The following is a 17,653-nucleotide window of genomic DNA, read 5'->3' as shown; positions in this document are numbered from 1 at the left end:
TCGGGAGTGTAAACAGAGCTACCTGTCTGCCTTCCTACCTGCCTACCTGTTGAGGCCGGGGGGAGGGGGGGACTTAGGGGTAGAATACACCTATAGGTTTGGTTGCTTGCAAGCACATGCTCTTGAATGCGTTTTATAGATATATAGGGGTAATAGTGATAAGAGAGTTTGCACTGTGTATATTGTCCACAAAAATCCATAACGTTTCATGTTCGTTTTTATATATATATATATATATATATATATATATATATATATATATATATATATATATGTTATGTAACATTATATATATATATACATATATAGATATATGTTATGTAACATTATACATATATATACACACACACACACATATATATATATATATATATATATATATATATATATATATATATATATATATATATATATATATATATATATATATATATATAGAATATTCAGGCAGGCGAAAGGATTTAGAACATTTCATCATGAATGACAGTTCTTCAAAATCCTTGCAAGACATTCTCAGCAAGCCAGGTTTTCATTTTTTTGATTTTGAGCATTTGAAGCACAGATTGACTGGATATGTATCACGAAAGTAAATTTACAGTTAAGAATGACATCGAGAATTTGAAAGTAGTGGTATGAAGTTAAAGAAATCATTGCCAGTGAAAAGATCTGGGAGGGGGATGGGTGGGACCTAAAGTCCAAGATCTTAAAAATTTTATTTTGAGTTTTGTCATAGTTCGCCTTCTTTTCCTGTAAGTTACACCATGTACTAATTTTGGTTATATCTATGTAAAGAGAACCTGCAATTACTGATATACAGTCAGGAAATGGGACCGATGTAATTAATGCAGCATAAGCAACCAACTTGTTATGTAGGCCTATGCCAAACTACATGTCATTATATAGTATATGTATATGTGTATGTATATATATACATCTATGTATATAGCCTGTATATGTGCATAAATATATACAGTATGTATACTTTATATCTATCATATACATTATATATTTATATATGTATATATAGGGCGTATATACATACATACATACATACATACATACACACAGAACCACTTAGGCACGGTCTTTATGAATGCAAGCCCCTTGCAATCCTAAGCATACACTGTTACAGTGGTCAGGGGTACCCCGTCTGTCATCTTGGAGATTAGGGAGGGGAGAGGGGGCGGGGGTTGCAGATTTTATTAAGCACATAAAGCCTCAGGACTTTGGCGTCTTCGTGACAGGTAATTGCAAGGGAAAATTTATGTATTCATGACCTCTTGCATAATGCAAAGTAAATCATCTTGTGCAACCAACTAGCAGCAAGGTCATGATACATTCGGAGTGGGATTGCGTTTCTTATATTTTTATTATATGTATATATATATATATATATATATATATATATATTTATATATATAAAAGTATATATAATATATATATACACTATGTATATATATATATATATATATATATATATATATATATATATATATATATATATATATATATATATATATATACTGTTTTATGTTTTATTCAACGTTTTTTCCTCATGTGAAATTACTATATCAAGACAGTGATACATTCAAAGACTGATTGTATTATCTTGTAGTTTTGTTGTATTTTACTGACTTCGACTTTGTATATAATCATAATTTTATACGCATTTCCCACATGTATAAAAATAAACTCTTTCCTTGTGATTAGCTCTTCATATGTTTTTGTTGTGACAGGTAACTGTGACGCATTCAAAGAGGGTTTGCATTATTTGTTTGTTTTTGTTGTAATCCTTTTACTCAGTCGTGAATAGCACAGACTTGGCTGCATTTGTTCAGCCAATGCTACAATGCACTTAATTCACATGATAAGACTTGAGATTGTTATATATGAATTTATGTATCATTTCTACATTTTATTCAGTGCGATGAATGCTTAGTAGGAACATCTGTAGTTATGTAATGAACATTTATCGTGAAAGTATTCTTAGCGAAAAAATAACTTGAAATTTTCTGTATTATTTTTACTTGATTGTAAATTAAAAAATAACTGAATTTTGCATAACTTTAGATTTGAAAATACCAAGATAAATTCTCGGTTGAATTAACTGGATAAATTGTTTGACCCATAAATTTCATACATTTCATGCTAACATTACACGGTCTTATATTTCATGCTAACATTGTTACACGGTCTTATATTTCATGCTAACATTGTTACACGATCTTATATTTCACGATGACATTGTTACACGGTCTTATATTTATTGCTAACATTGTTACATGGTCTTTTATTTCACGCTAACATTATTACACGGTCTTATATTTCTTGCTAACATTGTTACACGGTCTTATATTTCACGCTAACATTGTTACACGGTCTTATATTTCACACTAACATTGTTACACGGTCTTATATTTCACACTAACATTGTTACACGGTCTTATATATCATGCTAACGTTGTTACACGGTCTTATATTTCTTGTTAACATTGTTACATGGTCTTATATTTCACACTAACATTGTTACACGGTATTATATTTCACGCTAACATTGTTACACGGTCTTATATTTCACGCTAACATTGTTACACGGTCTTATATTTCACGCTAGCATTGTTACGCGGTCTTATATTTCATGCTAACGTTGTTACACGGTCTTATATTTCTTGTTAACATTGTTACACGGTCTTATATTTCACGCTAGCATTGTTACACGGGTCTTATTTTTCACGCTAACATTGTTACACGGTCTTATATTTCACGCTAACATGGTTACACCGTCTTATATTTCACGCTAACATTGTTACACGGTCTTACATTTCAAGCTAACATTGATACACGATCTTATATTACTAACATATTTTCGTCATCACGTGTCAATAAATTGATCTTACTTCGAAATTATTTGATATAGTTATATATATAGACTAACAATCATACCATCTTTCTCTGCTGAATTTATCCTTCTTATGTGAATTCATAATAGACTTTTCATTAATCAAAAATAACTAATGCATATTTATCATTCTGTTGCAGCCCTTTCATCAGACCGAAGCTTGGCAAACTTCACGAGGCAACCTGTATGGTGAGTGAAACTATAAACGGCGTCATCTGATTATAAAGGATTAGATCCCATTCAGTGTATGTTGTGATATCTATAACGACAAAGAGTTTAAAAAAAACAAATGAATAACGCCGGAATACTTTCCTGTTTAACATCAATGGCAGCACCAAGTTTTTTTATTTTGTTTTTTTACGATTTTTTATGTCAAGTGAAAGTAAGCTTCTACTTTCTGTTAGTATTAAAGAATAGGGGAAAGGTTTTTATTTGATTTTTTTACATATTTCATATTTCTTAACATTAAGTGATGATTTGATTTGAAGTGAATGTTTCTAGCGGGCTGGTAATCTTCGGATTATTAACTCTGATATTACATTTGCAGTATACTATATATATATATATATATATATATATATATATATATATATATATATATATATATATATATATATATATACATACATACATGTATATATATATATATATATATATAATTATATATACAGTATATTATATATACTTATATATATTTACATATATATAATTATATTTACATATCTATATATATATTTATATATATATATATATATATATACTGTATGTGTTTGTATATTATATTTATATATATATATATATATATATATATAAATGTATAGATATACATACATACATACACACACATATATATGTATATATATACACGTACACTTTTCAGCATTACCATTATCTGTACCATAACTATTATGATGTCTGTAATTTTCAGGTAAAGGGTAGAAGGGCTTTGCGGGTAGGGAGGGCACTAGAGGGTAAAAGTAGATGCATTCATTATTGTTACTATTTACCATTAACTTTACCTCTTTTTTTATGTCAACTTTTTCCAGTACTGAAAGTAATTCATTTTCGGTGCGGACTTTTGTAAAAGAAGTTCATTTATATTAAAAAATTATTCTGATAACGAATCCGTTATTATTATTATTATTATTATTATTATTATTATTATTATTATTATTATTATTATTATTATTATTATTACTTAGAGTATACTGCTCTCAGTCTAATATTAATTAATCCCCCCCAAGAAAGCTTTCAACTTCTCAATATCCCCAAGAATTTTGGATGCGCTTACTTTTTTCTGTAAGCACTGAATCCCAAAGGGAAACACGTGAAGACTTACATTTCCTAGTGGGATTCGAACCCACAATGCCCTGCCTTCGTTACATTGTCGGTGATGACCACATCACTAAGCTACACTCAATTCGGGTTACGGTAATCCCGCTCGAACCTAAGATGCGTAGGTTCGAGTCTTCCCCGGGTAGGTAAGCATTCTGTCAAGTATTTTCAAATTAAGATTCAATGCTTACTGCAGTAAGCGTATCAAAAAACTTCTTGGAAATCGATAAATTTAGAGTGCATTGTGCTTGTATATATAAAATCATAAAATCAATATTATTATTATAAATGTTATTATTTTGATAGCTGATGTCCTCATGATAATCGTTATTATTATTGTAAATTCTCATCATCGCGAGCTCGGCAATAATGGTTAAAGTCCACAATAACTTTGTCATCTTAAACATATTAAAATCTATAAATATATTAAATACAAAAAATCTATACAGAGCGCTAAGGCTGCTCTCCAAACCTTTTTTTATACAGTTTATTAATATTGACAACAGTACTACTGTGAACGTCATTATCCATCATTATATTTATTACTACTAATATGCTTCTGCTTCTTTGCGTCTTTTCCTTCTCTTTATTTTTATTTGCTGAAAGAATTGCCGATGAAAGCCATTGAAAAAAATAAAAAATGAAGTCCCAAATATCTAAAAGATCCAAATGTCAGCAAAGTTTAAAGAGCATTTCCCTGTCCCCACAACTTCGCTCTCTGAGTTGGTCGTATTTGAGCTGATAACCTTTTATGGCCCAGGACGATGAGGAGTGATAATAGTGCTTATTGCTCCTGGTCATTGGGTTAAATTTACCATGCCAAAGAACCTATCAGTAACTATTGAATTTCGTGGTTTCAACTTGACCATAATCAGTCGGGTTGGCGGATTCTCAGAGTGACATTAATTTATATTACGATGCATACACACACGCACACCTCTACCTACGTGCCTAGCTATTGGTGAATATATATATATATATATATATATATATATATATATATATACATATATATAATATATACATATATATATATATATATATATATATACACGTACATGCGTATATATACATATACACGTGTGTGTGTGTGTCATAAAATGTTTGTTTTTCTGTACTAACGATGTAGCCTACTTCAGTTATATGCAGGCCACCTAAATAGCTAAAAATAAGGACGTGACATTGAACCACTTTATTTAGACTTAAAAACTATGAAAAATTCACTACCTTACACAAGTTGATAACATAGGAAACCAAGCAGACTACAATGCAACCAACTTCTGCAAGCCGGACGAGGCAAGAGTGGATTTAGATCTTTAGAAATTCGAAAATATTTATGTAATTCATCTTCGATCTTTCAAGACCAAGAGCTGCTTCTCCGAATCAACATATTATTAATCTTTCGAGGAGTATATCTGAACCTTAGTAACAGAGAGAGAGAGAGAGAGAGAGAGAGAGAGAGAGAGAGAGAGAGAGAGAGAGAGAGAGAGGCCTTTCGAACAGTAGTCCAAGAGATTTTGGAATCCGCTCTATCAATGCGATTGAGCCACCTTTGGAAGAATTAGCGTAGGAGGAGGCATTTCCCCGAGGCCTTAGGTTTTTCAGAAATGTGTGTTCATCATTGTTCGGTTCCATAGGAAGCCTTTACAGTTGAACGAATTTGACTGAATGTTTTTGAAAATAGTTCAAATAGTTTTTCTTGCATACTGTACATGTTAACCGGTTGGAAAGAGCAGTCGAAAGGGATTCTCTTCCCTGTCATAAAAAGTTATGCATCTTTTATGATTGTATTTATAAGATAAGTTTGTTCAGTAGAGTAAACATTTTTATTACTCATTTGGTAATTTTTTTTTACTTCGTGCTTAACGTAGCTAAGCGTTTTTTGGAAATGTATTTCTTCAGCTGCGAATAATTTTTCACAATTTTTTTTATATCTGTGTTATCATCTGACTAACTGTACTTCAGGTTCTCAGTATGGGCTGCTTTACTTATTTACATAATTATGTTTGTTCGTTTATCTTTATTTATTTGTTGCCTTCCTCTGCAGTTCACTCTATGCTTTTTTACGTCTGGTTTTCTTTCCAGGCGTTGTACGTAGAGTGTTTTTTTTTTTTTTTTGCAGAATAATGCTTTATAAGTCCATCGTCCATAATGCGTACACAGAGATAACAGTAAAACCTTAAATGGCATAAATTGTTCGTACATTGAATGGTGATTATTGTTGATCCCCTTCCTCAATGGCTTATCATTGATGAAAATTAAGTAAAACTCTAAGGGGTTCTTTTTCCATTGTACGGCATTCCGTTTTTTCTGTAACGACAAGAAAAAAAAACGCGACTGATAAAACTTGTAATGGATCTAAAATCATGTTTTTTCCTTTACCGATAAAAAAACGCTACTAATAAACTAGTAATATATCTGAATTAATGTTTTGTCAAGGCTCCACAGAAGGTACATTGTCGTTGTTTTTCTCTAGACGATCTTCAGAATTAGTTTTCAATGCTACTTGTTAAGGTTTGCTTGCTATTCGGATAGCAAAAAAAAAAAAAAAGAATTGTTGATATTTTGTCGTGGTATCAAAAGAATGGGTCAGCGACCTTGACAAGCAGATCTGGGTATCTGATATTTCTGGTTAAATGATAAATATATTCTACCTGTGCATGCCCGGTGTGATAAAAGGCGTGAAGAAATTATGATGATATTGATGCTAAAAGACAAGAGTAATCACTATATACCATAAACCGAAGACCATCAGAAAGATCAGCAATAAAGCTGACTGTCGAAAAGTAATTGTTAATTGATTCATAATTTATGAAATTTAGGCTTTCGAGTTAACAGCTGATTCACTTGCGGCCATTCAGTGCTTAAGACAGTGAAAAGAGTGAGTCTGAGTGGGTTGGACAATAAGATAAAGAGCTCCAGAAAATGAAGGAAATGCAGTACAAGGATCTAAAGGTGGAACTGAGGGAAAATCTCTGTTACACTAAGAAACAGCAGTTAGAAGTGTTGGCCAGTAAGAATGAAGAAGGAAATTGGGAATGGAAGTAAAGTAAAAGGCTGAAAAGTGGTTGCAGCTGAGGTGAAACTGGGAGAAAATCTCACAGTTCCACTAAGAAGCAGCAGTTAGAAGTGTTGGCCAGTAAGACTGAAGAAGGAAATTGTTAATGGAAGTAAAGTAAAAGGCTGAAAAGTGGTTGCAACTAAGGACCGAAGGCACGCTACAAACACCGCATAGCATTGCTTACAGTGTATCACGTGAGGTACACTGACGGCACGAGGAAGAATACCTAGTGACCCGTAGCATTGTAAACGCTTGTCACGTTTCCATCTCTGACCGGACGGGACGTTCCAATAAATCAGGCCGAGACGCGCCTGAGAATTCTCAATTAAAATGCCGTCTCGTAATTATCGACGGTAATTACAGCCATTGTTTTCCGTGACGGAGAGATTCCCCCTGGAGAATACGGGAATATTCGGAGAAGCGAGAGAGAGAGAGAGAGAGAGAGAGAGAGAGATAGGTAGCGAGGGAGATGAAGTCAATATTGGGATGCCTTATTTATGCCCGCCATATCGGCGAGTTGATCGGGCTAATGGCGTTTACCGCCAGACACGCAAAATAGTAATCATTTTGTTCCTGCGTGCTCGCGCGTATTTATAATGGGTATATTACATATACGGGTTCACACGTACATTTATATACAACTTTACCACAGGGTAAATGAAACACTGGGTGTAAATCGTGACCGGTTTCGTCTACATGTCTAAGACATTTTCAGGTGATTGATACATAGTGGTAGAAATTTGCTGTATATATGCTAGGGGGATAGTGCAAACGAACAGATCAGTGTGATTACAATCATACACACACACAATTATACATATTTATATATATATATATATATATATATATATATATTTATTTATTTATTTATATATACATATATATACAGTATATACATATACAGAGTATATGTATGTGTATATATAAATATATATATGTATATATACACACACACTTATGCGTCAAGCCTTAGCGTGAAAAAAAGTACACGCCTTTCTACGTTCTATTTTGAGCGTAAATCTTAACGTAGACTGAAACATATGTAAAAAAATAAGCAAATTACTTGATAAAAACAAAAACAGCAACCAGCATTATGTAAACAAGATCAACAAGTGCACAAGGCTCCTAGTACCTTGTGGTTACTGCCTCAAACGACGCTGATAAATACCTTTGGTAATTTGGCCTCTTACATGCGCCAAAGGAGTGTCTTTAATGACATTTATTAATAATAAAATGAAGTTTTATAGGCTCATTAACCGTGATAAATGGCTTCGATAACAATTGATTGTGTGACGCCAGTTACTTCGTCGTCTCAGTAAATCGGTCAGAGTAATAACCTTGGATAGATGTGTCTTTTTATGTTGAAGAGACCTGGAGTGGCCCAGATTAAGCTCGGTCATTGTAAGAGAAATATCGTGTACTTTTCTTCATTATCAATACAAAGTCCAGCTTTCAGTAAATAAGGGAGAGGTTAAACTGTTAAAGCATTATCTAATATTGTATTTTAAAGTCAAATTTCATACTGGAATGCTAAATATTTTTTACGTTTTCCGAAAGTACCACGTTGCAGATTTTCTGCTCAATTATTCAAGTTCATGACTGAACATTTTTCGTACAGGGAAGGATTAACTTTGCAAGAAACAGTTCGTCAAACTTGAAATGAATGTTTAACGTTTTTTCTTTCTGGCCAATTCTTATTCACTTCCTTATTCACTTCGTTTTTAACCATTGGCTCTTACCAGGCTCAGATGTTGAAACCGTTATTTTGAAGATGTTGAACCCCGTTCTAAGTTTTGATTTTCTCGGGGTGAGGATGTTAGCTTTTGCCAGTGCACATGTGAGCATATTTCACCCATTCATGTAATGACCAGACTCAAACTGTCCAGATGAAGTTGCGAAAACATGCATTGGCTGTTCTTCCTGTCATTCAGCCATTGCGTTTTTATTAATTTATTAAAATTATTGTTTTGATTACATCGATTCTTTTCAACTTTTATTGATTTAAAAGTTGCTATGTTTTCAGTATCTTACTAATGAAGAATTTATTATGTGCATTATATTCGTTTATTATTTTATAATTTTGTTTTTACTACAAGAATCGTTATATTCATTATTTTACTATTTTACATTGTTAGGTTACATTATTACAAATTTTCTATTTTTGATTTTTTGAAATTTCACTTTTATTTTATGCCAGCGGCATAATATCTTTAATGTTTTTAGTTTTATTTTTGCCATCGCTAATTCTCCACATGACATTTCCAAATCGTGAATCCTGTGTTGCTATCAAGAGTGGTATCTATTTCTCGTCCACTCTTACTAACCCAATGGCTCCCGCTCCCTCCCCACCCTCCTACATCCATGTCTCCAACTCCCCCCTCCCCTCCCGCATTAGGGCTCCCCCTAGCGGGGGGGAGGAAGAGCTCAGCTGGGTCGGTTCTTCTCGTTTATTGATCTGCTCTCACGGCCTCTCACTTCCCTCTCTCCTCTCCCACCTGTTATCTGAGAGAGAGAGAGAGAGAGAGAGAGAGAGAGAGAGAGAGAGAGAGAGAGAGAGAGAGCCGGAACTCGTGCGAATTCGCTTTGGTAAATTTGGGAAAACAATTCCGCCACTGGTTTGATGTACAGAGTTGTCAGTGTTGGGAATTCTGCCATTGATGTGGAGGTGATTCAAATTGATTAGAGTTACTTTGCAAGGTGGTGTTGCAGCCACCGTGGTCAAAAACTTCATGGAGAGAGAGAGAGAGAGAGAGAGAGAGAGAGAGAGAGAGAGAGAGAGAGAGAGAGAGAGAGAGAGAGTAATCCAGCCCACTGTAAGAAAACATTTCAGTAAACCGCTTCGATACAGTGTTCGAACACTCGCGACATCAAGCAGTATGTAGTAGACCTATGTTTACCTTGAGTATGCCTAGACCTAGCGCAGAGAAAGATCATCATAAAGTACATCAAAACTGACTCAAATAACATGTTCACAGAATAAAAGTTGACTTACATCAACTGTTATGCCTGGAAAGTAGCTGGAGACCTTACCTTAGCCAGTTCTACCAGATATTGGCCTTTGGCTTTACCCCAACAAATGCTTACTACAAGAGAATGCTGCAGACAACGGTGCTAGAGAGAGAGAGAGAGAGAGAGAGAGAGAGAGAGAGAGAGAGAGAGAGAGAGAGAGGAGGCTAAAAAGGCTCTAGTCAGGAAAGATAAAAGTGATAAAAGCGACCTGTGACTAAGAGCGCTCTCCCTGTCTCCTTCTCCTCGCGAAGGGTTCGGTCTACTCAAGAGATCGAAGATCTCTCACGTCAGCGTTCGAAAATGTAAATTGAGAGAGAGAGAAGAGAGAGAGAGAGAGAGAGAGAGAGAGAGAGAGAGAGAGAGAGAGATCAGTGTTAGGTAAAGTGTACCACAGTGGACTTATTCATAGAATGTGTGTGAGCCTTTTTTTCAGGAAATTACAGAGAAGACGTTATTTTTAATGTCACCTCACGATATGTCCAGATAACTCTCTCTCTCTCTCTCTCTCTCTCTCTCTCTCTCTCTCTCAAGCAAATCAGCATTAGCAGCTCGGGCAACTTTCTTACAAAATTCACGTCTGGTATCGATTCGCTTGACGCGTATTGAACGAGAAGCAAGTTGCTCGACTGCCGTCTGTGTTGTTGGTATTTTTATCTCGTTCAGCTCTCCAATGAATTAACCCCGTAGGAGGGTACCGCCGTCAGTGCACCTCATGCGGTGCACTGTAGGCATTACTTAAGGCTCTTCGCAGCGTGCCTTCGGCCCCTAGCTGCAACCCCTTCCGTTCCTTTTACTGTACCTCCTTTCATATTCTCTTTCTTCCATCTTACTTTCCACCCTCTCCTAACAAGTGATTCATAGTGCGACTGCGAGGTTTTCCTCCTGTTACACCTCCCAAACCTTTTACCGTTAATTTCCGTTTCAGCGTTGAACGACCACATAGGTCTCAGTGCTTGGCCTTTGGCCTAAATTCTATTTTCAATTCAATTCAATTCTGATGATTTAAACGGAGGTCGTTTAAAAGCGCAGTGAAGCCGATCTTCCCCAGAACACCGAGAAAAACCAGAAATAAACCGTCCACGTCCCCAGGAGCCATGTTATGATCGGTTTCATCTCCTCAGTCATCACTCACCGAGAGAATGTGTTTGTTTACGTTTGAGAGTCATAGGAGATGGGTATAGGGAGGAGGGGGGGAGGAGGAGGAGGAGGAGGAGGAGGAGTGGTATAGAGATAAAATAGAAGAGGAGAAAGGAAAAAATGACGAACCGGATAAATGAGTAGGTGAACAAATTGCAATGAAATTATTTAATTAAGAATGAAAAATCACTGCTTTTATTATGATTATAATGAAAGCAGAGGTTTCATTACAATAATAATGAAAGCAGATGTTTCATTATAATTATAATGAAATCAGAGGTTTCACTTTAATCATAATGAGAGCAGTTTCATTATAATAATAATAAATCAGGGGCTCCATTACAATTATAAAAGAAAAGGTTTCATTATAATTATAATGAAAGCAGAAAGCATTATAACAATTCAGCGAAAAGGTCCATTATCAGTCAGAATAATAAACCAATCAATATCCTGACTTCCATTTTCATTATAAATGTTTACAAGAACATGAAATTTTTCGGACAGTTCTGAGCGCAGAAATGTGGCTAAAAGACCCCATTAAGAGATGTTGTTTTTGCCTGTTTATTGGCAGGGACTTGATATGTTTACCAACGTGGTTTCACTCAGCTCTCGACTGAGGGATTTCCTGATTTTTGTAAAAATCTCGATTTTATTGAGCTTCCGGATTTGGGGGAAATTATTTACCAAGAAGCGGCGCCTCGTCATTGCCAGAAACCGCCACTATTTTAACTTGTAGGTAATAAGTTGCCTGTAATTGGCTTTCCGGTACTTCGTTATTCCACTGAGATACTTCCGTGGGAGAAAAAAAAAGTCTAGTACTATCGTTTCATTCACGAAGTTATGAATCAAGTATTAAACAAGTATGAATGTTACCATGTGAATGAATGTACGCAGTGAATGAAGGTTTACTGATGCAAAAAGTACGTAGAAATATCAAACATAGTAATAATAAAATTACAGGTCAAAGTTAACGCCCTTGTACTTACTCGCCTGTTGTTCTTTTTAGGTCTGTAGATGGTGGAGGAAATATGAAGGCTCATTAAAGCCGCCGGTAGTGAACCCTGGGTCGATTTTACTGGTAGCGACTGATAACAATAACGCAAAGTGGCGCAGAAATAGATTTTACTGGTAACGAACGATAACAATAGCGCAAAGTGGCGCAGAAATAGATTTTACTGGTAACGAACGATAATAACGCAAAGTAGCGCAGAAATGATGAAACACAAAAGCAGTTGAAATTATGCATTGTTAAAGAAACTACCAACGATCCCCGTCATTAAGATATCTTTTATATTCTGGCTTCGCTTTTGAAGGAGAATTTCTTTGGTTTTTTGCCACTATTTTCTAGGCTATGAATCGAACTGCGCTAGTTCGTCCGATGTTTCTTTGAAACTTTTCCAGGTTTTATGTGAACATCTCTTAAGCAGAGTGGGGTATTTTTTTTTATTGTTCTGTGGATTGTCATTGAACCAATCATCACTGGATTAGTATTACCGAACCCGTTTGTTAGACACATGAATTTATGTGCAAATCCTTGACGGAGATTCCTAAGGCAAGATACCAGAGGCAGCAGTGATATACATTGCTTTGGTTTTGTTGTAAATTATGCGAAAATCGTCTGCATACCTATAGCATACATCGATTAGCTCCCAAGGCCTTGCACTTATGGAGATATTGGCTACTGTGTCATTGGCATAGTAAAGACTGTGTAATGTTATTTCCATTGATAGTGCAAGAGATGGGGAATAAGTTCAGCTTTCCACGTTTAGCACGTCTGTGGATGTACGAGTATTAAAGAGATACACTGTGACAGTCCATTGAAGGAGCCGAATTTAACACAGAACTCCTGCGTGGAGAACCGGCAGTGTATTACGCCGATTAAATACCTCTTTTATGAGGAAGCTTCAAGAACGGTTGGTTGAAGACAGGTTACTCCGTCAATGAGTTTTCTCTCATTGGTTTTCTCTCATAGGACTGAAGTAGAGGCTGATAATGAATAACAGCTCAGGATATAGACGCAACCGGCGGCTTTAAATCCGGACTGGCTATCTGATGTGTTTAAAAAGGCGAAGAGGAGTGCCAAAAGTCAACTCACATTCTTTTAGTAGAACCCTTGTGATTGCAGGCGGATGACAGTTGCCTTGGTCAGCCGAATCTTTGAGCTTGTTTTTGATTAGAGGTTATTAGGTAAATTCTTTATCGTATCTCTGATGTCGCCTCGTCGATCGTATCACAACAAACTGTATTATATCAGTGTGGAGGTGATCGTCTCTAGGAGTCGTGGTTGTTATGCAATTCTGGATAGAGGTGAAATGATCGCCCACGTCTCTTGCGAGAGACTCGTCAGCTTTTCCCATTCTTTATAGCGCTTTGTTGATCTTGAGTTTAAGAGGTTAAATCTCTATCCCTCTCTCTCTCTCTCACTCTCTGTATATATACATATACATATATATATATGAATAATCTATATATATATATATATATATATATATATATATATATATATATATATATATATATATATATATATATATATATATATATTTATTAGTGCTCGAAATATGTAGTTGCAACGTTCAAATAGTGTTTTATGGACCTTTTTATCTTCATATTATACTGTGGTATGACAGTAAAAGACATGACAATCATATATATATATATATATATATATATATATATATATATATATATATATATATATATATATATATATATGAGTATATGTATGTATGTATGTATGTATATATATATACATATATATATATATATATATATATATATATATATATATATATATATACAGAGAGAGAGAGAGAGAGAGAGAGAGAGAGAGAGAGAGAGAGAGAGAGAGAGAGAGAGAGAGAGAGAACTACTGACGTAACGATTATCCCCAGATATATAATTATGACCTAATTTATATGTCAATAAGCACGAAAAAGATTGATCAAAAGTGTCAATTTTTTTTTCTCGTTAGTCATTAGATGATATATTGCTTAGATTGCCAGTTAACAGGCTAAATTTGAACACACACACAAACAACTATTTACCTATCCATCTATTTATATATGTATATATATATGTATGTATGTATATGTGTATATATATATATATATATATATATATATATATATATATATATATATATATATATATATATATATTATATATATATATATATATATAAATTGAGAGAAAGCGTTGTTCAGGTAAAAATCATAAAATTAATTCATGAAAGACTGGCAAAAAAAAAAAAAACTGTAAAATAGACATACAGGGTAAACTGTAGGATAGGCACTGACTTGAAAAAGAAATGTGCCAGTGGCTTTGTTAAGGAAAAGAAGGAAGTGTGGGTCGGATATGGGAAAGGGGGCAGGGGGAAGGGATAAGGTGATCTAAAAGGAAGGGCGAGGCCCTTCAAATATCGATCACCAATGCTGACGGTTAAGTAAACGAGCCTGGCAGCAGGCTTCTCTCTCTCTCTCTCTCTCTCTCTCTCTCTCTCTCTCTCTCTCTCTCTCTCTCTCTGTGCTTTTCTCCAAATGATCCTTTGTAATCGTCTCGGTTTTATGAGTGCTCAACTCTCATCTTCAGCGATAACGGCTTTGCTTTTTTTTTTGTCATTTAGTACTGTATTCTTTTTCGAGTCTTCATATCAATGTATATATACTTATATATTATCTATCTATCTATCTATCTATCTACCTATCTATACATATATATGTATATAAATATATAGGAATGGAGTAAAATTAATTGTATATATATAAGAATGGAGTAAAATTTCACACATTATATATATATATATATATATATATATATATATATATATATATATACAGTATATATATAAATATAAATCCGAAGAGCGCTGAGCCTAAATACTCCACATATGAAATCCTAGATTCATATGTTATGAAAAATACAATTTACCTTAGAATTTGGTTTTTTAAATGTTTACATCTTTCTTATTTCTATTTATGATTTTTCAAGATAGGAAGCTAAATTCAAATGGAAAGTTATTAAATGCAAATACTCACTTGGTGCTGCCAATGGTGAGACCGAGAGTGTGAATTTCATCTCCTGTAACACGTGATTTACATTTTTAGATGACGTTGATTCTTCCCGTGTGTAACAACCTCCTGTATACATTAAAAAACTCATCAGTTCGCTGAGATTTCAGGCGGACCGACTTAGTTCACTGTAGACTTAGAAGCAGTCCTTGAAAAAAAAACAATTACCTATGTCGTTGCACATCCTTTGAAATGAATTGGATTAAAAAACAAAACCTTGAGCAAGAATTGTTGATCATTGTATGGCATATGCCTTAAAGGAAACGTGATGTTCCCTTCTTCTAGACCTCACAGCCAAATTTCTGATTGACCCCCTCCCGATGCCGAGCACTTCCCTTGACTTCTACAAAAGTGGGTTTCAATTCCCTAAAGGCCGCCACTAACGCTCAGTTATACCTGCGCAGTTATGCCTGCGCATTCGGCCTGTTCAGGCAAAACTGAACTCACTAACGTTCAGTTATACCTGCGCAGTTCTGCCTGTGCAGGCAAAACTGAACCCAGTGATGTTCAGTTATACCTGTGCAGTCATGCCTATGCTAGTAAAACTGAACGTTAGTGGGTTCTGTTTGGCCTGCGCAGGCCGACGGTGCAGGCATAGCTGCGCAGGTATAACTGAACGTTAGTGGCGGCCTTTAGAGGAAAAAGAAGCCTCTTAACAGTTATGGCAGGCACTCTCAAACAAGATGCTTCATCACTCTGTGACCTAAAGACAAGTTTCCAGAATTTCTAATTCCCTCCCCTCCCCTCCCCCTCCTAGTGTCTACAGCACAAACCCTCCCTCCCCCGGTTTTTTTAGTGAAGTGGCAGGACAGGAAACAAGTAAAAAAAATTTTGTTTTGGGGTTGCCACTTCGTGTCTTTGTTAATGTTTGTTTTCCGGCAGTTCTGCCAGACGGCTCCGAGTCACCACGTAAGTCTCTCGATCAGTCAATTGCCAGAACACCCTCCCTAGTAACCCGCAGAAAATAATTTTTTTTTATATATTGCCCCCATTTTTTCTTTTAGTGATATCGATGTCATTTTTTAACACATTAGAATAGCTTTGTGGTCATTATTTTTTCTCGTCATTTATATATATATCGGACACTTAGGAGAGTTGCTTGTTGAATTGAGGTTATATATATATTTTTTCGTAAGATTTTATTGAGAATTTTTTTTTCACTACTGGTTGTATGGGCATGCAGTTTGGATATACCCCAGCCGAGTCAGCTTGGGCTGATTTGATTTGATTTCTTGATATTTTGATCTGCAATTTTTACAAATGTTGTTTTGTATCTTTTTTGATTAATGAACATTATTTTGAGTGATAATGGAAATATTATAGATGTCTATACACTTAGAATAAATTGGAATTCAATGTTGTGAATTACAGATCAGAATAAAACAAGCAACTCTGGTGAAATATCTACCTGTGATTTTTTTTTATTTGGTAACAGATGCACTACCCTTCACAAGTTACAATCCTTCTCTTCTATTTTTTAATGGATAAAGCAATTTGCTCAGTATGGCAACTTTGAAAGACCTCTCGTTACTAATTTTATAACTCAAGCATACACTCGTATACTTTATTTTCCAGCTGAAATTTCCATCAAGTGCAAATTTTTCTTCATAGTCATCTGAAACTGTTATTTAAATGCCATCGTAAAGAGCAAACCAATAATATTTTTTTCAATAAAAAAAAATTTCTTAATTGTTTTTGAACGCCAATGCTAGATGCCTATTTTGTTTGGCTACTTCCACCAAAACAGTTTCACTGAAATTGTTCTAAACTGGTCTATTTTCCATCTTCTATTTAACATCTATTATTTTGTGGCATCTAATTTCTCCTTCATACAAAATGCTTTGTGACTTGTGCCAACTCTGTTTCATATGCCATGTTTTACTTTTTACTTTTTTTTATGGAGTAATTTGTTTGTATAGCTACTCTTTGCTGGGGAAATTACCTGAAGAAACGTCTATTAATGTCCATTCCGTGGAGTCTTCCTATTGAGTTTGATGTTATCTCTCAGGTATCATTTAGAGTTCAGTCACTCCACTGTGGTGATGGAAAAAATCTTTTTCACAATGGTAGTGAAAAATCTTTTTTGAATGAGATAATACATTACTCCTAAGCATTCATCTAATCTGTTCTAGTTTGCTCTGG

General features: G+C 34.8%; 1 protein-coding gene across 8 annotated transcripts in view; it reads left to right on the top strand.

Annotated features, from left to right (window-relative positions):
• Positions 1-17,653, top strand: part of unc80 (unc80, NALCN channel complex subunit) — a 152,833-nt gene that overhangs the window by 5,302 nt on the left and 129,878 nt on the right. For 6 of the 8 annotated variants that reach the window (XM_067122356.1, XM_067122355.1, XM_067122353.1 and 3 more), the window contains exons 3-4: positions 3,040-3,088; positions 16,394-16,420. In XM_067122356.1, coding sequence (XP_066978457.1) covers positions 3,040-3,088; positions 16,394-16,420 — 76 coding nt within the window. The remainder of the gene's footprint in view (positions 1-3,039; positions 3,089-16,393; positions 16,421-17,653) is intronic. The other 2 variants (XM_067122358.1, XM_067122357.1) reach the window with 1 other exon arrangement.

Source organism: Macrobrachium rosenbergii, chromosome 20 (genome assembly GCF_040412425.1).
Source record: "Macrobrachium rosenbergii isolate ZJJX-2024 chromosome 20, ASM4041242v1, whole genome shotgun sequence".
Classification (NCBI taxonomy): Eukaryota; Metazoa; Arthropoda; class Malacostraca; order Decapoda; family Palaemonidae; genus Macrobrachium; species Macrobrachium rosenbergii.
The sequence above is the reverse complement of the archived record's forward strand: the minus strand, read 5'-3'. Positions and strand labels throughout refer to the sequence as shown.